This window comes from Neodiprion fabricii, chromosome 6, assembly GCF_021155785.1.
Source record: "Neodiprion fabricii isolate iyNeoFabr1 chromosome 6, iyNeoFabr1.1, whole genome shotgun sequence".
NCBI lineage: Eukaryota > Metazoa > Arthropoda > Insecta > Hymenoptera > Diprionidae > Neodiprion > Neodiprion fabricii.
In genome coordinates, this window is record NC_060244.1 from 2,125,817 (window position 1) to 2,150,679 (window position 24,863).

At 45.7% G+C, this 24,863-nt stretch overlaps 1 protein-coding gene across 3 annotated transcripts in view; it reads right to left on the reverse strand.

Annotated features, from left to right (window-relative positions):
* LOC124185427 (G1/S-specific cyclin-D2) overlaps window positions 1-24,863 on the reverse strand; it is a 120,926-nt gene that overhangs the window by 10,802 nt on the left and 85,261 nt on the right. Inside the window, exons 1-3 of one of the 3 annotated variants that reach the window (XM_046576192.1) lie at window positions 20,979-21,091; window positions 9,145-9,376; window positions 5,678-5,893 (exon numbers count right to left, since the gene is read on the reverse strand). In XM_046576192.1, coding sequence (XP_046432148.1) covers window positions 5,678-5,893; window positions 9,145-9,342 — 414 coding nt within the window. In that variant the 5' untranslated portion in view covers window positions 9,343-9,376; window positions 20,979-21,091. Of the gene's footprint in view, window positions 1-5,677; window positions 5,894-9,144; window positions 10,847-20,978; window positions 21,116-24,863 lie in introns of those variants that run through there. The other 2 variants (XM_046576193.1, XM_046576191.1) reach the window with 2 other exon arrangements.

Below are 24,863 nucleotides of genomic sequence, written 5' to 3' on the forward strand. Positions count from 1 at the left end.
AAGCGTGCGATGTGTCGGCTGCACGTATAATATGGCACGTGTATGTAAAATACACGTGTAGACGCTATGCGCGCGCGTGTGCATGCATATTATGTCATTACGTGTTATACACGCTTACGCACGCACGCACGCACGCGGGAATCGTACACCTTACGTCATGATTTGACGAGCTGCAGAGATCTCTCATTCATCGTACCGGTGAGAAGTTACACACAACTGACAATGAGCTCCAGTCGTCGTCTTTTTCACAGGGATATCGAAACTATCGGCTATTATATCCGTAATGAAATGTCGCCGGTTATTTCATTCAACTTCCCGCGATATCGTGTAAATTTCGTAATCTCTCCCATTTTTTTCTCTTTTTCTCTTATATATATTTATTCATTATTTTGCTTCTCTTTCAAAAATTATACGTGTACACGTGTCAAGGCAAGTAAACGCGTCCACAAGCCGTTGATTTTTGAATTTATCGTTAATCACATCCTGTTAAACGAGACTGTAAGGCGTGCATGTATAGTGTGTCCCTACACACCCAATATTCACTCTATAAGTACGACGATAAAATCCAGGAAGTGAGTGAATTTCTGATCATTTCCATAGATCTCGATTTCAATTTATACACTGGTTTGGACAGGGTATACGTATTATTAGCCACATCACAGCTGTTTCCGGCTATTACGTTTTCACCAGTTGGCTAATTAACGCAATTTCGTGTCACGTATATTCGCCAATTAATTTCCGACCCTTTGACTGCGACGATTTTCACACATGATTACGATCGTACCGCATACCTGTGCTGTAAAGGCGCTCAACGATTTTCTATACTTCCGAGACCTAGAAATGAATTTTTCCCAGTTTTGATACCGAGTCGATTAACATACAAACGATTGATCTCGATAAGCTGCCAATCCTATACATAGACTCCGCTTATCACAACCACCTGAATTACAGGTGCATGATAAACATCGCTTAAATTTCGTACTGTACAACACGTTACATGCAAGAATTAATTAATAACCTACGTCCAAAGGCCGACTAATTGTAAGTTACAAAAAGGACTAACAATAACATGTACCACAAGACGCCAAGTTGTTGCAACAGTGGCGTCAATAACTGCAGGAACAAGCCGGTAGTTGGTAGGTATAAAATGGTTACAGGCACAGGTACGTACCTACTTGGGTAAGATACTTAAAACTACGAGACTGCGGGTATAACATCAGAGAGTATGCGGAGTTGCGCAAAGCATCTTCGGTACGTTTCTTCAGGGTGCACAGGTATACAAGAGGGTGCCACCGAGACGATTGCCGCGTATTGTTTCTGCAGCTTGCAGTTATACAGGTAGGTAAAATGTTGAGCGCAGTGGTAAGAGTAACCATAAGTATACCGCAGCCGTGTCTTGCGGCAGGTGGGCGTGTACGAGCGTGAAAAGCAACAGTTTACAAATTAGTAGGTATACCTTTATACACGTTTCAGTCCCTGTTACAAGCGTGCGCACGTTGTGTAGAAACGTATACGCGCAACATACGCAAATAGCTCCCGGACATCGTCCACGTGCTCATTGACGCGCGCAACAAAAAGGGGCAGAAATAATTAGCTGGCAGAAGGAAACAAAGAGAATTTTCGACTCGCGATTACCTCGACAAGATTCCGTAGCCGCTCTTGATATCCATCGAGTTTTTCGATTGTTCATAGGTACGTCGTATGCGATTCTACGTACAGAGTGGCCGCAAATAATTGGGAAAAAAATTCCCCCACTTCTGGTAAAGTTACCAAAACCCAAATAGTTCGGCTTATCAACCCTATATTCGGTTAAAATTCAATTGAAATTGAATAAAAACATTGTTGTACAAAAAAGGTCAGTTTAAGCCAATTTGTTTTCTGGACAAGATAAAAAAAAAAAAAAATTCAAATTTCCCCAGGAAAATGGGCACCCTGTATACCTATTACATCCCTGGTGTGCGCAAGACAACCTTCCGGTTCCTTCACCTCGCGAATGAGTCTCGGCGGCATTCGGAAACAAAAATTGTTTATCCACGTGTACGAGTATAAAAATAAAAGCCCCTTGCCATCGTTCCTTTATTCTCTCCGTCTTCCTCGACGATGATCGGACGGCGTCGATTCGAGGGCAGCTGCCGCCGGGTGCACCCTGCTCCAGGACGACCACCTGGCGTCCACCTGCCTCTCCCTACGTCCCCTGTACTTCGCCTCTCCTCTCCTCTCCTCCTTCTCCCCACAGATTCTCGCATCGCGACGCGTGATCCGGAACGGCACGAGGACCGTCATCTCCCGGACTGCCGGAGCCAAGGATTTCTAATAACGCTATGCCGATCCTTCGGGAAGGAACGCGACGCGAAAATCCTCTGCCTGAGCGAGTGAACTTCGATCGGGGAAATTTAATCCGACGAGAGCCTTTGACGGTTGTGCATGTTTTTCCTCCTTTCTTTCAACACGTCGTATACAATATTCGGAATACTTACGACGAGATTTGAAATCTTTCACGCCGAGATACGGATACGGAGAGAGAGAATACTGCGCGGAAAGTTTATAATTTGGCCAAAAATTGTGTTAAGCACTGATTGAATATTAAATTATCAACGCTGCCGCGTGCGAGATGATTATACGTACGGTATAATCAGTGCGTGGATAAAAAGTTACACCGCGACTTGACCAAATTTTATCAATCGTCGCCCTCGTTGACCTACTATACGTGAAGATAATACACGGATCGACTTCATTCAAATGAATATTATATCTGCTACAGTTATGCGATACGGTATACGTTGTACTAAATTATTCATATCGAGAGTCGATTTTAATCACGAGATTTAATTTTTCAACTTCTCAAACAACTTTTCGCAGATTTTCCTCAATATCAGGACCATGTTTATGGTACTGGTATATGATAATAATGATGATGATAATAATAACAACAGCAAAAACACCAACAAAAACAATAATAATATTATATCAACGTTTCTGTACGCTTATCGGAAAATACACACAGATATACTCTACGTGGCGTACAAATTATCTACGTTCGGTTCTGTGAATGAAGCGACAACACCACACGTACGATTTCAATGACATAATTGTATAAATATGGAGTTAACGGAGATTGGACATACGCACAGTAGAATCGTCGCGATTCGAAGAATCGGAATGTGAGTTGAGAGAATAAAAAAATAAAATAAAATAATTCAATAAAAAAAAAAAAAAAAATAATGAAAAAACGCGAGGAAAAAAAAATAGAGAATATGTTCGTTGTCTGATCTCTGCAGCAGCAGTCTTCAATATAGCATACCTATATGTAACATATATAAGACACGTACATATGAATAATAATATATACAATATCACCACATAGATTTTAAATAATACTATTATAAGCGCGCGTGTACATATATTTATATGTCAATACACGTACACGTATAATGTACATGTATGCCGGTACACACGTAGAAAACGTATAATATCAAGTTATCTGTCAGGTTTGCCGGAGCTATCGCTTGTTGTTTGCGGCACGTTACGACCGGCTAACGTTCGGGGTTTACTTACACCTACGTCTGTAAGTTACTTCTATTATTCATACTGTACATAGTTACGTTACACATAGACGTTCACTTGCACGCGTGTACGCGTGTTTGTGTGTGAGAGAGAGAGAGAGAGAGAGGGAGACAGAACAATACAACACATGACCGAATCGAGTTACGCGCAATGTCCATGCCTATGTACAGCAACAACAACAGCGACAACAATAATAATCGATCGGGACATACAACAAGATGTATGTATTTTTAAATTGTACGCGTATACTCGTCGAATCGTCAAACGTGAATTCAACTGCGATAGTGCGCCCGTATGAAAAGAATTTTCATCAATTGATTGCAGGAAAACTACACTATCAATTTCTTTTGTAATAAATATATATTGCGTCGCCCCCCTCAGCCCCCTCCAATGTCGCATAGGTATGTATAATATACATTCCGTAATCTGCAACGGAGATGCGAAGGTGCAGAGGTTGGGATAAGCATGAGAGAGAGAGAGAGAGAGAGCCAGCGAGAGGCTGCAAATGAGTCAACAATATTTTAAACCTCTCATTTCTATTTCAAAGAATATTTACATAAATCCGTTAAAATACCCGTCCGCCAAGGAAAGACGGGCAGGGTAAAATAATGTACGTATGTATATATGTACAACTACTCCCGGGTTTTTTCGCTCTGTAATACATAATATATATATATATATATATATACGGCCCCTTGTTACAATTCTTCTCTCTTTCGTCTTCTCGCAGATGTTACGTTACATGGTACGCCGATGTGGTAAATAATAATGTACGTACAACACGCGTGCGCATAAGCACAGGACGTATGTGTAGCATTATGCGTTTATTCGTCGAATTCAGTACGCGAAGGGTTTCTCGCGAATCGCGTCCCGTTCGTTACATTCGGACATTCGTTTCGCGAATAAGCGTAATAATAACAACAATATTATTAATAATAAAAACAACAATGATGATGATAACGATAATAAAAGTATACCAGTAACAACAGCGAATGAATGAATGAAGAGTAAGAGTAATAGGAGTAAGCGCGTTGGTACGATATAATCGTTATCACTTATGTAACATCTACTATGTACGCTATATCGACCATTCGTTGATAAATTATAAGAACGAAGAAACGGAATATTCGAGTTAAATGAAAATGGAACGAAGACTACGCAGCGTTTGCAGCCTCTCTCGTTTCATCTCTCCTTTTCATCACAGATCTTCGCTCTCTCTCTCTCTCTATATATTACCCGAATCCCACTTTCCGCGGTGATTCTATATTTAAAAACCCACAAGTTTTCCGCGATAGGAAACCCACGAAGAGTAGACGTATATACCTATCGCGCACTCGCCAACGGAAACGAGAAATTCAAAAGTCGCGGAGCGTGGTTTCCTCGGCTTATACTTACATATACAAACGCAGCGAGTATACATAATCGAGTGCAGATGTATGCTTAACGTAACGTCGTCGAGCGAAATGACGGAAATTAATCGGGAAGAAAAGTGAGACGATCGACGACTAAATTCGTGCTCACGGTACAACTACAAAACAGTACAAATAATAAAAGCGAGATCAGCGAAAGAGACGATCAACTGCGCAGAGGCAAATTTCCCACGAACGAAGGGAGAGAGATAGATAGAGAGAGAAAGACAGAGAGAGAGAGAGAGAGAGAGAGAGAGAGAGAGAGAGAGAGAGAGAGAGAAGGCGATTCCGCGTATAACTTGATTAACTGCCGACGTTATCGCCGGATTTATTTACGTTCCCATGGCACCCAACTCGTCGCACGTTACATATATTATACCTATGTATACACACATCCTGCAGCCCGTATAGTTATTTAACAGAAACGAAGAAACGTCGAACCAAATATTTCATCAGCGATACAACAGTTGCTACGTTTACGTGCACCGTTTTACGTGCTTACGAGCTACTCGCTAACTTCCGTAACTTGCACTACGTTGCCAAAACGTAAGAACCAGTCGAGTTACGCCTGTGACTGTAATCGAAAAGCATCGTACTTCGTACACGTAAACGTGGTACGCGTAGGACAGAGATACTGTCTACGGACGGTTAGGCAAGAGTAGAAAAGGTAGAAATAAAAAATTGATATTGCGTGATGCACTCACCCAGAGGTCGTCGAAGCTGACGGAATTGTCGGTGTAGAATACGAGGACTTCGGCCGACAGAGGCCGGGGTTCTCTCAGCTTCGAGGATAGCAGAAGACACGCGGTGCCCAGGAGCTGTAGCTGGGATTTCCTGATCGGGCAGATCGACAGAAATCTGTCGACGTAGTTCATCGACAGTGGGAATACCTCCTCCTGACACTTTTGCTCCTCGCATACCTGCAGTTTTCGGGGGCAAACTGTCAGTGATAATTTATCAACTTTGTCAGTTTCTTTTCTTTGATTATTGCGTGCGCGTGATATATACATATATATATATATATGTATATATGTATATATATGTATGTATATAGGTACCTATAACGTGTACGACAATGCATGTAATACCTATATGAATACACTATACCGACACAATGAGAATTATATCGAACATTCAGGCAATTCATGGGCGAGGTCGAGAAGCGGCGAAAAAAGAGGATGAAACGAAACGTGCATCACTTTTCTCAAGGCAAACGAGGGTTTCTCTTTAAAATCCAAGTCGCGTAGTAGTTGGCTGGAAACTAAAAATAGAAGTTCGGCAAGATTTTGGCGTAAGATCCCGCGACCGCGCTGCGTTTACGCCCTTAAATTCTCCCACGTTTCGATTGTTAGAACAATCGTTGATAATCGCAGCTCTCGATAATAAAACGACGAGAATTTTTCCTACGCGCCGAGTGACAATTGCGTTACAATTATATTCTCAAGAACGATGAAAAACACTTTTTATAATTATCGTACACATTGTTGTTGTGAATTTTAGTTTCCGTTAGGTACAATATTAAAAATATCACGATCATCGCAGATCGCTGTCAAACATATCGATCGAAATCCGATACAATGCGTTCATAAAATACACTCGAGAAGAATGACGAATCGGTAGAAAGGAAAACAAAAATTATCATCATCGTCGTAAAAGATAGTGAAAAGAGAGAGAGAGAGAGAGAGAGAGTGCGAAAGGTATAGAGAAATTCCAGCACTTTTTTTATTTATTTTTTTTTCTATTTTACCGGTATAAGCTTACGCTCCATGAGGAATGCACGTACAGCGGATAAGCGTACACAATAAACATACACGGCGCATGTTATCGTGAAAATAGACGAGAATCAGATCGAGGCGGGGACGGAATCGGGTTTAAAAATCAGATTGCGCAATCAGCAACAGCAGCAACAGCACGCGGACGAAGAGAAGAAAGGAAGTAGGTATACGGTAAGTCAGAGAGTCAGAGTCAGAGTCAGAGTCAGTCAGTCAGTCAGTCATTCAACCCCCGTTCGGCAGGTGGCTGCTTTCCGGCAGCGGCAGCAGCTGACGCTGTTTTTTGACGGTGCCGCGACCCGCAGGTTCCCCCGAACACGCGTGTGAATACATGTATCGCACTCGCGCACACACGGATACCGAACTTGACTAATTTAGCCGAGGCCTCGGCATGTGCGTGTTTCTCGCTGCGGAGGCATGCGTCGAGTCGTAGTTGTGAAAATACGTAGGCCACATGCCGCCGCTCGGCACTTCCTAATTGCTCCCTAAAATTATTACACACGGCTGGCTCTGCAGGTACATGTACGGACCCTGCCTCTCCTGCACGCCCCCTATAATCGTAATCACGCTTGAAGGGAACCGACGCGCGTGGACGCGATCGATCGATAGCCGATTGGAACGATGATAACGACGACGGTGGAAAAGGTGTGGAATAGCTGTGAAAAAAAATAATCATTTTCCTCTTTCTCTCGCTTTCAACTGCATCCATTGGCGAGATGAAACGTTGGTCCGAGGTAACGAGGGTGCCGGTAAAGTAAGCTTTACGTAATACGGGGAAGTTAAAAGCTCAAGATCAGGTTCGGTCGGTCCTGTTGGGATAAAATTTGACGAGACGTAGACTCGGGTCTAGGGCGCTCGATCAGAGGTGGGACAAACTTGTAAAGTCAAGAATTGAAGCCAATAAACTTTACTTTCAACATTCAAGTCACGTCGTACAGTTTTGCCACATCGTATTCCTACCTTGTCTTGTCTTCTCTGTTCTCTGTTCTATTACGAGTGAGCTAGCTGCCTACGTTTCCCGGCACGTCAAGGTCCCGATTACAAACTACGTACTAGCAGAGTGCACGTACGCGTATCTGATATGCGGCAATTACGACGAGGGCGACGAGTTCTCGCCAGTTTAGCTTCGGCGTGTACCGCGATTATACGAAGATAACGTTGCCGGAATTCCACCGTTTTTTTTTCCGTCTTTGAATTCTTGCACTCTCCGGGCGTCAATTTCACCGTTTTCCGTAACGTACGAACAACGGCTGCAAAGTCGGCGGCAAAGAAAGAGGGACAAGACGCAAAAGCCCCGGGTATACCGGAAGTGGCCACCGAGCCATTACTATGGCTGGTAACTAACTAACGAACGAACGAACGAAATGATCGTAGGTATAGCTGCGGAGTCTCGGCGCGTGTGGAACGGAGGAGAGGATACCGTCGTCTGCTGCATTGCGCGACACACATATCGGGACTTTGACATCCGACAATAGATATGACCGTCGAGGAGACGAGCGACGATGATCGATCAATATGTACGCGCGTAATATCAGCTATACGCGAGAAAAAAGAAGAGAGTTGAAAAAGAGAGACGTGAGAGAGGAGGAGGAGGTTCGAATAGATGTATAACATAACCGTACACCCGCTGCGACGTTGCCAAACAAGTACACCTATGTATTCTGTTACAGTAGGTTGCCTGTATCTATCATCCACCTAAATTATATTCAAACAAAACTCTACGGCAAATTGGCAATTGAATTTCGTGGGAGAATAAAAATGACGGAGAAATGAACATAAGAAGAGGAAGAGGGGGGGGGGGGGGGGAGGGGGGCGCGGGTTGGATAAAAATTACGTTACGCGAGAGTCGTTTAATCGGTAAGCTTCCGTAACCGTACGATACACGCGAAGAAGAAGAGACACGGCTGTAGCAACGTACCGGCAAGCGTATTCATTTGTTACATCGGCGTTCTCGCCGCTTAAGAAAAAAAGAAAAAAGAAATCGTATAAATAATAATAAATAATAGAAGGAATAACGCGTAATCGTACGTTTAATTCTTTAAAGACGTTGGCGACTGGCGGACGTGACCTCAACTTGGCGGGGGCGAAGGGGACCGAAAGGGGGAGGCGGTCGATCCTCCGTCACTCGCAACTGACCATCGGCACACGAGGCGCGGAACTCGCGAGCCGGCCGGCAGAAACGGCAACACCGAGTCGGCGGACACGCAGGGTCATTCGGATAGAATTTAAATCCCCGGCAGGCAGGCAGGCAGGCAGGCAATAGAGCAAGTAACCGTGTGCCGGAGAGTCAAGAGAGACACGTGGACGCGTGGAATATGCGCCGTAGAAAAGTGTGAGAGAGAGAGAGAGAGAGAGAGAGAGGGCGGGAGGGAGAGAGAAGGGAATCTTATCCGACTTACCTCTAGCATCCATTCGGCAACGATCTTTCGCATCATCGGCGAAATGTCCCTCTGCACGCACTCGAAATATGAACTGCTAGGCGCGTACCTTTCCTCGCTCTTCAAAAGGTTTTGTAGCACTCTGTCGTCGTTTAGCAGCGCCGGATCGGCGTAAGCTCTGCACTCAGTTTCGGTAGTCTCGCAGCAGAGAAGATCCATCGTAGATTCTTACTTATTTCCTCCACGCTCTTCTCTGTACAAAATCCTTATTTATATACGCTCGGATTTGGCAAACGACTGGGCGCACGCAGATACGGTGAAACGAAGAAGAATAACAGGACGACGACGACGACGATGATGCTGATAATGATGATGATGATGATGATGATGAAAACGACGAAACACAAAACGGGATCTTATATCATATACGTATAGGTACAACGGAGAGACACACCGCGCACCGCACACAATTAAATTTTACAGAACAGAACCAGGGATGAAAAATATAAATAAATATATATTATAAACCGGCGACTTTTTTCTTCTTTTCAAACTCTCGACTCACTGTTTTCACCTCCCTCAATGTCGAATAATCGTACGACGCTTGTACGTTAATGACAATAATTACAATTACTGTGTTGTGGTTGTTGTTATTATTATTACTATTACTTTTATCGTTGTTGTTGTCACGACGAGAAACAGTGACGTTGACAACTTCGACGACGGCGATGACGGTATGAACGCCGAAACGACGATTCCTTAATTTTATATGCACATAACTCGCACACACATTACTCACTTTGTTGATTATTCCATTCAATTCTCAGTCTCGTATTTTCTTACTGTATAGGTGGATAAAGAAAAACGACGATCTGTCCTTTTCCTATTCCAGCACTCGGCAGAACTCGGTTGTCTGGTTTTAAATATCGTTATTGTTTCGACAACAATAATTATTACTTATGTATGGGTACATATATGTATCTATATATGTATATATATATGTATATACGTGTTATGCAATAAATAGGTTCGGAACGTCCAAGATTGTATTGAATAAATAAGCGTATAATTAATATAGATCCTCGACGGGTTGAGTTTTGGGGTGGCGGCTCTTCTTATCTTCTCTTCTTCTCTCGTTTTTCCTTCAACATTAAGTTAGTTTTAATTATATAATTAATTAATTCGATTCAATTAATCGTGCGCGTAGCTGTGTTACTGTATAACGTCTGTGTAGAAAACTTATTTTTCAACGCAACGATCTTTGTCAACTGGTTTCGATACAGCCGTCTTCCTTTAAAATTTTTTCTACATTCCCAACGGCTGCGTACGATTATTAAATTCTCGTTCTTCCTTATCCCAATATATCTTCTTTTTCTTCTTCTTCTTCTTCTTCTTGTTCTTCTTCTTCTTCGGCAGACTTATCCTTGCCGTGGTAAATGAAATTTAAAAATATTCCTCGAAACTTGGGTCTTACGCCACCGATTATTATTCCTTCGTATTCCTCGATCTGCGAACTCTGTCCCGTTTAACGGAATCTATCAGTATGTATGTATGTGTGTGTGTGTGTGTGTGTAATGTATATATATATATGTTTAACAGTATGTATAGGTATATATTAGCCCGTTCTTTTTTTTTTTTTTACTATTTAAAAAAAGTCTTGCGTCGAGAGGAGCCCTTCACTTCACTACGATCCGACGCTGGCAACTTACCAGGCCAGAATGCTGTCCGATCTCGAAATGCGCTGATCAGAGGTTGGACGAGCCGGTAGGGGAACGCCGTCGTTGCCCCCTCTCCCTTAACACCCCACCCCGCGACTGCCCCCGCCCCACGACGCCCTCCGTCGAAACGGCGCCTCTCCGCCGGCGGTGTCTCGGCCAGAGAGGAGACGCATCCAGGCTTCTAGCCTCGCGAAGGGCCACCAGACGCCTCTTTCCCGGCCGTGAGACCTCCTCCCCCCATTCCTCCCTGCCGCCCCTCCTTATCGTCGGGCAGGGGACTCCCACCACTGACCGAAGTTCGAAATTCCTCCTCCACTACTTCCTCCTCCGCCACCTCTTTTTCCCCTCCCGACATCTTCTCCGCCGGTGATCTTCCCACTTTGACGAGAACCACGGCCGGCGGATGAGCGAAGCGTGGCAGGAACGCAGAACGAAACGTGCCGAGGCACGAAACCGAGACGCGCGTCATGCATCAGGTGACGAAGAGAAGATGGAAAGGATAGAGAAAAGGAAAATGTAGAGAGAGGGAGAGAGAGAGAACACTTTCCAACTTCTCGGCGAAGTAAAAAGGCCTGTATTCGTCGACAAAGTGGAAAAGTGCTCCGTCCAAGCAGCGACGATCGTCGTTATTCTCGACTAGTTTGTCGGCTCATCGTTGATTTTCAACGGTCCTAAGTAGGATTTACGGTGACGCAGGAAAAAGGAAAGAAAGATGAGAAAAAGAGAGTAAAAAAAGTTGAAGATCGAGTTGACGTGGTTTTTTCGAGACTGTATCCTGTATTCGATCCATCCACGCGATTAATTAATTTTTCGGATAACCGTAGGTGCATCGGCACTTGGTACAACGATACATACCCGTACGTGGTTTCTCGGACGACGAGCCTGCACGGCGGTGGATAACCTCTTATGCAACTGACAAGGTAGGGCGGAATAATGAGGAAAGGTAGGGAGGGAGGGAGGGCGGTTTAAAGATCGGAGCAGCGTCTGCGGTCGCCGGAAGTAAAGACGAACGTGAAACAAGACGTTAAACCTGTAAGTATAAGGGATCTCACTCGACGATGGTATTACAGCAGCGAGCACACTTTCGCTCTCGTTCCGCTTCTTCTCGTCCGATTAAACTTCTCCGGGAAACGACAAGATCGCCGTATACGTGTGTCCGTTTTTTTTTTTGTTTAAATGTTTCGTTTTTGTTTTCCTTTTATTTTCATATTCTTTTTACTTATAATTTCTTCTTTCTTTTTTCCTCTCGTCTCGCTTCCGATACCGTCGATTATCGAAGGCGGCTTCGTTGGGTCACAGGCATTACCCGTTCCATGGCACTCGCTACTCGCTCGACTCTCGCGGACGCGGGGCGTGCAAGGTAGCAGATAGTAGGTAGTAGGTAGTAGGTAGTATTTCCCCGTAGCGTACGAGGACGGTGGTCGTATTTAACTCCAACGATGCGTAAAGGTGTACGCACCGTGCGTAACCAGTGGCTATCGTGGGCCGGTGGTTCCGGCGTCCCTGAAGGAGGGCAACAGGCGGCAAGACAAGGTAGACAGACAGAACCGAGCCTCCGCCCTCGCCATCCACGAAGGAAGTTCTGAATTCAGCTCTCCGTTCTGCTCCGTTCTTTTCTGAAAAGTGAGATTCGCGGAGGCTGACCGAAATTATTTACTCCGGACAAGGTCGCTTCGTCCTCGACGAATACAATGACAAAGGCGCGATGCGATGTTCGTGAAAAATTCGACGCTGAGGTTCGACCTAGGCCAAGGCCCGGATCTAACTTCCGGCCTCCGTCGAGCCGTTCGACACGCGTTACGTATTCCTCCTCCTCCTCCTCCTCCAGTGTGCAGTAACGGCGATGCGTGGGCGACGATACGCCATATATGCTCATAGCTATGCGTGCACGTACGTTATACGCGTATCGGACGACCGCCCGCCGCACGTATAATGGAAGGGAAGTCGTGCGGTCCTCAAGATTTAACCTATTCGAGGAAGAAGGGAGGTATCGAGGCAATTTCTTCAATTGCCAGATCCGTACCGAATTATCCGTATCAAAGTTGACTCGAGTATGCGGCGTGCCCCGTATCGCACACGGACACTCAGCGTCTCAGCTTCTTCAACAAGCCTTGTCCGTGAGTCGGTAGTAGGTACATGAATGAACCCGGCCCGTGGGTTATTACACACACGTACACACACACCGTGACATCGGGGCGGGTGAACAACTTTTATGCATACATACGCGGCGTCGTATAAACCCGTCTACAATAAATATACGTATACATATATATATATAATACATGCAGATAGACGGAGTATAGATTTACGTATTTTAAAACCGCGTTAACCCCTGGGTCCTGATAATACCGCGTGATAACATTTCAAGTTGACATGTACGCCAGTGAGGAGATGACGTCATTATCAGTGAATAGCCTCTGACCCGGGCCCGTTTCCGTTCAAACCACTCGACCGTTTACGTTTGCCTCCGATGCACGTGTAGGTTCACACATACATGTACCATTGTACCCCTCCGTACACGTATGCACGCATCTAGGCACATATTGTACATATGCGTACGTAAAAACATGGTCAAAGCGCCTGCGCAAAGATGCGCCGGTGAATTACTATTTGTGTATTTTGTACGAAAATACGCGCTTTTTCGACAGCGTGTTACGTGCATGTAGTAGGTATGTACGTGTGCGTACCGGTTATACACATGTGCTGTACAAGCATGAATGAAGAATGCGAATGAAACCGGAGAAAAAGTGTAGAGGGACAAAAGCTGCACGGCAATACCAGTGTATGTATACACGTATGCGCAGCGTATTTTCTAACAACACTATAATTACTTGTTGACAAATATATCGACTGTTCAACCGTGTATCGCTTTCTTTCATTCCCCCGTACTTTCTGTTTTCCCTATAACCGTTGTCGTCAACAATGGGATAAAAATTTATATCACAAAATTGGAGTAAAAGAAAAAAAAAAAACAAAAAATTACGACACGAACCAGAATTTTACCGTTGTAGTAAAAATTCGACAAATTTCAAAACTTTTGCGCTGGGTTTTACACAAAAATCCACAGCACAAGGTGAACAAGTGTTTGTAACAAAACGGCAAAACCTTGATTGTACCGATGTTAGAATTGATCCAACGGTAGTAATCGGCGAGGGACGGTTACGCGTAATAACGTACGATTACATATTTATACGTAGGTGTTGTAAACCGCGCATGCATCATCCACGGTGTATAAATTATCACGTATGTACGTACGAATAATTGCAGGCGAGGCGCGATACGTTTACACATTGAGACATGTGTGCGTGCACAGATGCGGAGACGTGTGTGAAACGCGGGCTGATGCGGGTGGTCGAGTTCCGCCCTGGACCTTGGCGCCGACCCGGGGGACGCATTCAGGACGAGGGGCGTCGTCGTGCATCGACGCTGCTGGTTGCCCGAGAAAGCAGCGCCGTGAGGAGAGAGAGAGAGAGAGAGAGAGAGATAGATAGAGATGGATAGATGTAGAGATAGACGTGGAGTGAGGAAAGAAGGAACGAAATCGTCGCCTCTCTTATTCCTATAACCAATTCCCCGACACGCTAATTGGTCCCGAACGTTCTATCAATCCGCCTCCGTTACTTCGTTTCCTCTGCTTTTTTTTTCTTTATCTTTCTTTATTTCTTCCTCTTTGAACATACAGACGCGAATCCGCGTCCGAATTGTACTTAATTAATCTCCACCCAACGTATCGATCGACGTTGCATGAATTTGACGTGTTTCACAGGAGAGAATCTCGTACTGTAAAACCCTTGATCGCTTTTCGATATCCTTTCAATTTCCAAGTCGTCGGTAATCGCCGAGCCTCCGTTACTTTCGTCGCCTCGACTCTCCGTGTCGGGGTTTGAATCTCCCGCCGACCGCGGGGCGTGCAGCATGCCTCAAGGGCACAGGCCGTTCACACCAGAAAATTATTACACCGGCCACGGGCTTGTTGCGCGTATAATATCGTGCGGGCAAATGTGCATGTGCCTTATACATGTACGTACATATGCATATACATATAAATATACACATATATACGAATACCTATGTACGTACATTCGGTTGTACGATACAACGTGGCACGGTCTCTTACGTCATCGGCGCATGCCACGTACGTCTTATTATATCTATGTACGTTATGCGTTATACATACATGTGTATATACTTGTGTACATACATATACATTAATACGTATCGAGTTTGCCAGCATTTTTCTATTTCTCTCGAAGATGAAGACGCCTGAAATGATTTTATTTTTGTCTTCTGCACACTTTGGATATCCATACTTGTCTCTATGTCGTACTCGGTATATATTGTGATTTTAAGAAATACCGATCGTTTCCCGAAAACCGGAAATATCATTCCCGAAAAGTAAAGTATCGATAGGTAAGTATTTTTTTCCTCCCCCACCCCATATCAATAGCGAAATATTCTCAATCCTGCAGCATTCACTGCAGGCGTGATCGACAATGAGCAGCGTAACACCGCCGAGAGAATTGATCGGTTGCTCTCGATTTAGGTGAGTGATACGGATATCGTGAAACAAAAATTGTTCCGTGCAAGCTGACGAGCTTATTAATACGACGGATCGCGTCGATGTGTGGCAAAATCAAAAAACCCTGATAAAAAAAAAAGGAAAAAGAGACAGAAACCACACAAAGTAAGTTTTATTATTGAATATAAAAACCTTATGTAGTTGTATACGTACCGTATACTATATTCCGTGCCATCTTGCACACACGCATCTACAGGCGACTAACTAAATGATCGCAAATGTCATTTTTTGTTTGTGCCATATTATACAATGTAATCTGTATCCATACATCACGGTTCTTGTAATACAATTATGTAAGCCTCGGATCTCGCGAGCTCCTCAATTTGGCGCATACATGAGAGAGAGAGGGAGAGAGAGAGAGAGAGAGATAGAGATAGAGTAACACACACGTTATATCGCGAGCGCGAATAGGCGGCGAGGCATGCACACGTGTAACATATCTCTTCGTACAATACATATGCAGGAAACGATCTGCGCTCTGCACCGACTAACACCTACCCACCCACCCATGTAAATTCTACATACCTAGCAAAATAGGTGCGCACGTACCGAGCAGTGATCGGTTTTACAGCTCTCTCTCTTTCTCTCTTTCTTTTTCTCTCAGGTGCAGGATGACACAATAAAATGACACATGCACAGATCTGCGGGTGGGGCCCGTTTCTACGATGCAGCTGTACCTGTAAAGTCGCCGGTACGTTGGGGATCTTCTGCACCGACCGGCAGCAGTTTTTCATAAAAATTTATGACCGTTCGGAAATAAAGATGATAAAAAAAAAAAAAAGAAAGAAAGAGAAAAAACATTTTATTTTCAAATCACTGATTGTGAAATATCCGAAATTATCAGCGGGGCTGCACGAAACGCTGATTTATATCTCGCGAACGGAACAACGACCGCGGACTCACGTACGCCCCCGAAAATTACCGGGGATTGAGCCTCCCAGGTTTACTCAAAAGTTGCCCGTTACGTCATCAGTCCGAAATAGGATCGTTCGTGGCGTTTTCCGCCTACCGCCACGAAGCAACTTACACGTGCGAATTTATACGCGCAATGGCTGCACGGACGATGTAACACTCGGCCAAATTTACAATCGAGGCTCGTAGATGGATGTGTTTCGTTGAAAAAATGCCCCACGGTTTTTGCTTATCTTTGACAAAATTCGAATAGATTTCTTACAATCTTTGCCGGATCATTTGTTTATTTTTTACTTGAAGAGTTCGCATCGCTCACACGCGTGTCATTTTGTACATGTATCATCGTGCAACGACGAATGTTCGGGACAGTATTTTTGGAACAGTTTATATGTACGCGTCGCAATGTCGCCGCGTGACTCATGCGCTATTTATCAGGTGAGCTGCAGGTAACGGCTGTCTCTTTTCCCCTCTCTCTTTTTCTATTTATTCCTGCAGCCGTATATACCGAAGTCGATACGATCTCAACCCTTTTACTCGAGGAAATTCAATTCAAATCTTATGTAGGCTTTCAACATTTGCGACACCGACGAAGCTGACAAGAATAATAGAACGGCGATCCGAACATTGGTTAATTCGTACGTGTCATCAGGATTAACCAAGGTCATTCTACAATCGCCCGACATCCGTTATACGTACAGACATCGAGAACGTTAAACCGTGAAAGACTCGAGATTTATAATGTTTGCGATATAAGAAACCGGCGAGGTCCTGGAGAATTCGGTGCTTTATAATGCCGAGAGTATCGCTGACTGCGCTGCGATGAAACCGTCCGAGCGTGCTATTTCCGTATATTTGTCAAACCACTCTCAACCGCACCGTGGACAAGAGACAAGGTTGGAAGGACAATCGCTGTGTAGCGTCACGATCCCACGAGTGTCGTTAGATTACTCCTCGCGACCAATCCGCGTTCCCGTAAAAGGATCGATTGCCGGATAAAGGTCGTCGGAATACGAAGATTTTCGATGCACGTTCGTAAACCGATCTCCGCTCTAGGCGACAGACTCGATCATCGATGGATAATTGTAACGGAATTTGTTTATACACAGTGCCAACCGAGGAGCGACGAATTTTTTCAACCTCGGGAATATCTCCGCGTCCTTGACAACGAGCGATAACCGATCGAGCCGATCGTAGGATCTGCCTTCTCTCGATCTGTTCCGATTCGTTGACGTCGCGTTGGTAGGTTGGTATGGGTGAACCTACGGTACGTAAAACCGCCTCGCAAACTGCACACGATTATACAGGCACGCGAAGCAGTCGGTGGAAATTTCCGTTAAGGAAATACCGACATTCCAGCCGATCCTGATGTCCGACGCGAGTGAACGTCAACATTTACGATTGACACTGACCCCAACATTGCTTCGGAAACGACCGAGACATTGTCGACTTCGGAAAGTTCACACACAGGGCACGAACCGTTTCATCGCGATTGTTGATATTTATAGAAGTACGATGTACGGACACATGCGTGGACTGGACATACGAAAAGATGAGTGAAAATAAAGTCGACTCTGCGGGCGCGCGTGCCTGCGTGCATGCTTGTAGGCAACGAGAATCCAACATTCCACGGTCGATTGGGGAGCAAAACAAGACAATTGTTGCGATAGAGATGGACTTTTGGAATTTGTAATCGGTTGATACTTTTGCTTTCGAAACGACCGCAAAGACGTCGTTCGGCTGACCGATTCCTCGGCCGCGATACGTCGCTTTTCCCGTGTAAATCGGATTCTCGTCAACGTGGCATCGTCGAGCATTGCGTAACCAGCAACCGTGGACGCGTATGCTTACGTTTAACAGTGAGACGTTCAATTCGCGTTTTACGCCGTGAGCACCTCTGTACTCGTCGTCATCTACTCCACTGTGTCGTTGTGCTCGTTGTTGTTCGGTGTCACGGCATCTTGCCTCCCGAGGAGCCGGGGGTCACTCTTCCAGAGCTGGAGGCCCCTTATTCTCACTACGGTCCCACGGGACTTACGGGTACGCAACTCGGCGTTAACGTCGTTCTGCCGGAACCTCGAGTAATTATTATGAACGCTGCGGTACGGTAATGCGGGGGAACGGATGTCGCGATTGAAATTTATAGGAATTTCGACATGATTCTCTCCGAGTGTTCGTCAACTTCCTCCTGGCACATTTTTCTGAAACACGACACTGTCGTTGCACAGAAATTTGTATAATTCTTAGTCGCACGGTGTGATGTACAGAAAAGGGTTAAAAAGTTCGTTGACAAACTCTTCTGTCTCCACGCAAGTGCCGATTGTACGGAAGCTTCTTTAAGCTACACTTTAATATCGTCATCCACTAAAGGTATGGACTGCAGGTGTAAAGGGTAATGGTAAAATAATGACGCGGAATCAAGGCGTCGTCGTAAAGACTGCAGAACAAGAAACGCGTTTGACGATGATGCTCGTGCAGCATCGGAGTGTCTATAAACTTACTGGCGAAGTGAGTTACACTCGAGGAAGTATTATACATTTATACATTTACACTAGTAATTAATAAAACACATTGTTAAATCTCTCCGAGTCTCAGCTGCGGCTTCTTGAAAGGTTTTGCACCTCGCGTACCCGTCAAAAAACGACAACGCGTATCGCAGCATATGGAACAGTATCTCCTCTTCCCTAATTTCTTCGTGACTCGAAATCCATTCACGGGTCGATTCCTTCGCTGATCCTTGATGAGGACCACGCGACGAAGAAGAAGAAGAGGTTGGAAATAGCCGGAACGACGGGAACCTAGAGAAGCGGATCTTGCAGCCGAGTCGCGAGTAAACGAGAGCGATGGTTCTCACCCTTGAAATCTATAAAGACTCGAGTCTCATGGTCGGTAGTTCTGACCAAATACAGCTTTATACGTGTCTCGCCCCTCTCGCGTCCCGGAGTGAAACTTTTTGCGTATTCCACGGGACGAGGACAGCGAAGTCCTCGTCGTCCGAAGGTCGCCGACCGGCGACTCGTCGCCCTCCGCGACCCGTCCGTTTCCTAACCAAATTCCTAGCCTCAAAGGACGAGAGAATCCGGAGTTTTTCCAACGACATTTGAAAGGAATTCGGAAACCGGCTGAATATGATACAGCCGCGAGATTTAACCCGATCTCTCGTACTCGCTAGGATTTTTATCACCCGCGGTCCGGGCTGAACAACCAATTTTATCGACTTTTCGTGCGGCGGATGCTCACACGTAATATACACAGTACGGACGACGTCGTTGAAATCTCGATTCTTCAAAACGTATACACTTCGCTCGCTAGTCCTGTGGGATCGAGATTCGAAAGTTGGTCTATACAGGGTCGTCGGTATTAATAGTCGTTAAATTTTCTTCAAATAACTCAAATGCCTCTCAGCCACGCGGCACGACGACGTCGGCGCTGTGTCTATAAAGTGTCAGGAATACACACACGCTGTATACATAGGTACACACGTACACGCGCGTGCAAACGCGAAGGGTGTCAACTTGATTTCTCCACACTGTCCTCCAAAGTCATCCGATACGCTTCGATTTTCAGGCAATCGTGACTCGCGACATATGCTGTGCGCCAAAATAAATTGGCCGATCACTGCCGCCGGCTGATTTACGAAAAATGCAGCGGACTTGGGTAGGCGTGAGGACGACTCCAAGGTTCAGGTCGGTCAGAGGCGGCGCGCAGAGACGAGTACCAACCTACCTACCTTCGTACAGGCAGTCGTGTAACCCTAGGGTACCTTCTTACCTCCGCTGGGAGTTTATCTCGTCCGTTCTTGCGGGCTGCTGGAACGGCGCGCACGGGTACAAAGGAATTTTTATGAGTCTTGTTAGACTCGAGATAAGTTTAAGTGAATGTTCTTACCCCTATTTGTAAAAGTATCTACGTACGTGTATTGTTATCTTAAATGTTCTCGCGCCTTACGGCAGCGCGGCCGTGCTCCACTATGCGCGGGATAAAAACGAGAAGAAGAACGAAAAAGGCGAAGAACACTAATTTCGTTCGGTCATGTAGGGTACTATCGGTTCGCTCTAATTACACGGCAAGATCATAACCTTGCAGTATTTTCCGTAAGGTACGTTTGCTTGTTACATTTCTCATGACCGCACGACTTGTAAATCCTCGTTTCTCCTTCGACGAGATGTTGGCGAACAACCCTGCGCCGCGAGTCGGCGAAGTTAAAGAATCATCGTCCTATCCTGTCATATTTTTACCAACCGCATCGTAGATCCTTGGTGCAGGATCTCGTGTAGAAGCAAACCAACGGGACTATCGGGACCGCCTATCTCGTGAATGTTGAAGAGGAGGCGGACGGAGATGATTTTTGCAGAAACTCTCTGCGGGCGTGTTATTATTATTAGTATTTTTCCTCATCTGCCGGTTAGAAATAACAGGTCCTACTGGGAACTGGGGACTTAAAACTGATGGCGCTAGGCGCCCGGAGCCCGAGCGGCGAAACGAAAGAGAATCGAGGATCCAGGACCTTCGAAGCCGAACGCAAAGGAGAAACCCTCGAAAGATTGAGAGGCGTGAAATGCGCTTAGCAAATCTCTTCGCTGTACAGGTTACCGGCAAACCCGGAGATTTTAGCATGGGAACAAAAAAAAAAACGCGTATACTCTTACCTGCAGGTTTCTCCAAATTTTCCTCATTCCTCGGACTCTAGGGTCGTGCTTCTCTTCCTGGGATCGGTGAAGTAAGAGGAGGGCGATAATAAATCGAAAACCGAATGACCTGCCAACCTCCCGAGCCTTCTGCAAAACTGGAACAACAAAAAACAAAAAAAAATAGTAGATATTACATGAGAAATAATTCGACGTGCTGGACAAAATTTTATTAAACTAATATCATTAAGCCCTGAATATGCGATCGTCTGCAAGAAGTAACAACTATTAGATAAGTTGTACCTTATACCGGTAGAGAGGAGCAGAAATGACCGTTTGTTGAAAATAACATAACAGATTCGCGAGTATTGAAACGGCAGAGTTATTCTGTTGCCGAGAGCAGCGAGACGCATGAATGCTGATGATTCATAAATATGTATTGGAGGATATACCGAGAGGGGTAATCGCTCAATTCATTGTAGGAAGGATAAGTAATCACCTATATCAAAGAGTGCGCGTGAGGCGTGGTTCGGTTTTTATGTTAATTGGAAAGTGGCGCGCTCTGCGTGTCCGTGCATCGTCTCGCGATGAAAATATTCAAGGAAAGAGGCAGGGCAGAGTACGATCCTTGATCTAATGACACTCCGTGCAGCGTACGACGTGCAATTTGTCAATTACTTCGATCTACAACTTTGACCACATACGGACGCTCGAAAACCGCAACGCGTACCGTCGTCGACAGCTTCGACAATTTAGCCATTCGTTAGGTTCAAGTGATCGGAACGTTTCCCTACAAATTGGTTAAACTCCGCGATTCTGTCCAGGTACGTACATGTTGTAGGTACATGGTCGGTGCTGCAGGGGTTGGAAAAATGACAGAATCTGAATATTTTTTTTTTGAAAACACAGCGGGTTCGAAAGCTGATCACGATCGGAACACTGGAATTCAGATTTCAGTATCACTACACGATGAGACACGATACGTTTGAGGAATATGAAATGTCCCGCTGAGTACGGATGAGAAAAACCAGAATTAAAATGTAAAAAGATAAGCAGGGAAACAAAAATTAGAGGGATGGAGTTGGGCGAGGGGAAGACGAGCAAGGTACTTATTTCGAATCGAGGTGGTGGGTGTAACCGACGTGCATCTTGACCTACGCAGCGTGGTCCTGACCTGGCCTATACGGGCCTCGTCTCTATCAGAGCGGTTACCGCGCGTCAGCAATCGGGATGACTTTAGTTATTAATCGTGAGCCGTAGAGAGACAGAGAGAGACGAAGAGGGAAAAAGGGCTCAAGAACGGCGGCGAGGAACGCGCCTAGCTCGAAGGCTAACGACGAGAAGAGTTTTTGGTTTGTATCGCGCGCATCTGTTTGAGATGCAGCCAGGTTATTCGGTGAGAAATCTGGTTCTCGAACGCTATCTTGGAACGCCTCGACTTCGACGCGTTGTCTTTCCAGAGATGTCACCGCACCTCCCGACTCGAGGATTCTCTCTCCTCCTCGTTCCTCTCCTCTACCTCACTTTGGATTGCACTGGCGAATGCAGGCGGGAAGAAGGAAAAACCGACTGACTGATACCTTGGCACGTTCGGTGCTTGAAGGAAAGATGGAGCAGCAGGTAAAACCGAAGTACAGTGATACGTTGTTTCGGTAACCACCGCGTTCATCGGGCTTTCGACAGAGCAATTTCAGAAAGATTCGCAGATCCGCTAACACGGTTATTAAAGTGTTCCTACGGATTTCTCGTAGCAGGTACGACGTCGGGATTAAAAATTGTTGAAGCTTCTACAGGGCGTCGAGATTGAATAAAAAGAGGGCAGAGAGCCGAGAACTATGAAGAGATGTTTCACCGCAGCGTCGTGATAAAGCGCGATATTTGATGCCTTATTAAAGGTCTCAAAGGTCCGATTTATTACACACCGAAGCGCCGGTGCTGAGATGAGAGAACGCAATGCGCTATACGCCCAACTAAACTCTATCCGTACGCACCTACACGCGCACAATGCGCCGGGAGGATAATCATCTCAGAATTCTTCTCAACGTATCGGTCGAAGGGGCGTCAAAGGACCACCATCCAGATAGGGATGAGACAGGCCGCGCTTTCGTAATGAGAAAACTTCCCAATCACATGCATAGTTCGAGGATATAGTGGAAGTCAGGGCCAGTCGCTGCCGGCGAGGAGTGAATAAGAACTCCTTTCCTGTTCCTTCGTTTCCTTCGGTTTCGGCTTCAGAGTTACCTCGGGATTCAAAGGATCCTTTCGCCTGGGGGTTTCACTTTTGCTTTTCCTCCTTTAGTTCTGGATGCTTGTATTCACGAAGGGTGGAAAGAATCTCGATATACGCGGCGAGAAGAAAAAGAGCAGATTTTTGTTCAAAACTGCAGGAAAAGAGGAAGACGTCAGGTTTTTTGGTAAAAACAAAAAAAAAAGAATACTCACGTCAACTATATTTGTCACTATAAATATAGCAGATTTTACTTTTCACGCATCGGTTTTCACGGTTTCTAGAATAAATTCTCCATCTCGCGAAGTATATTTTATAAAAAAAAACAAAAACCTAACGTGTTCCTCTTTTCCTACAGTTTTTTAGTAAAATCTGCTCTTTCATTTTCTTCTTACCGAACACTCCTTCGAAAATACTCAACGGGATGTTTCCCACTTTGCGAAGCACGCCCGAGAACGCGGCTCGGTAAATAATCCGAAAACTCAGCGTACCCGGCGTCTAAAACAAGGAATAATTAATTTGGCCTTTGGCCACGCGGCGTCTGATCCCCGCAGCGGCAGATAAGTCTGAACGCCCGCATGATTAAGGAGAGCACGACCGGAGCACTGGATCCCCAGAAGATGCGGTTCCTCGCGGCGAAACTCATACGCGGCATTAAATACACCCACATATCCAGGGTAACGCGGCACCGGCACGTATAACCAGAGACCCGCGTGCGAACGGCGAAATTTTGGCGTTTCGTTCTCCTCGCGTGCGGGGACAACGAGAATCGTTCGCAGACCACACACGCCAGGGTTTCGACGTTTCCTCGCATCGCCGCACTCGATTATTATACAGCGAGGAAATTTTGATACGTAGAAATGCGGGCGCATTAAAAGCTCCTCCGAGTCTCACCGGGATCACGTTTGAACGAACATACGTCATATTTATACCCTGTGCAGGGAGCGCAGCCTGCAGCTTGCTTCTCTTCCCAGAATTACTTCCTCGACCCCGCATACGTGCAGCCGACGTTGTGGGGATGAGGATGGCCGGTATAAGGTACACTCGCAACACTCGCATCTCCGCGTGCTGTTTATCTTACACACGCCGGCGCGCATTCGCGTATCTTTGTCGCGCACACACGCGCGTTTCTGCCGCCTTCGCCGAGTTTAACCGGGCGTGCGTGTGGGACACAAGACGCACACTCGCCTCGACGTCTGCAGTGCCGTCTGCCGTCCTCCTTCCAGCCGCGCTGCAGTCGGAGAATGCGAAATTCTTGACCCACCCACCTGCGTTGGATACCTGCGTTATTCTGCGATATTTGGTGGTACGCGATCCTCGGCGGTCGTTCACCGTCCAACCGAGGAGCAGCGCCGTGTGACGTAACTAATTGTTTCTTGAGGTCGTTCGGTCCACTCGTCGCGATTTATGCAGATCAGATTATCCCGGAAATTCGTGATTCGTTCGCAAGTTTACGCTGCGTGTAATTACACGTACGCGCGTGTATCGCGTTCGAGCGCGGTGTGCGATGCAAGTTTATCGAAACAAGTCGATCCGACTCGACGGATTTATCCTCTCATTGAGGTATAACCGAGCGAGCGAAAGATGACGACGATGGTAAAGCGTTGACCTCACCCCGGATGCCGAAGACTGCAGGAGTCCACGTTCCCAGAGGATGAATGTTTTGAACAGGCTCTCTT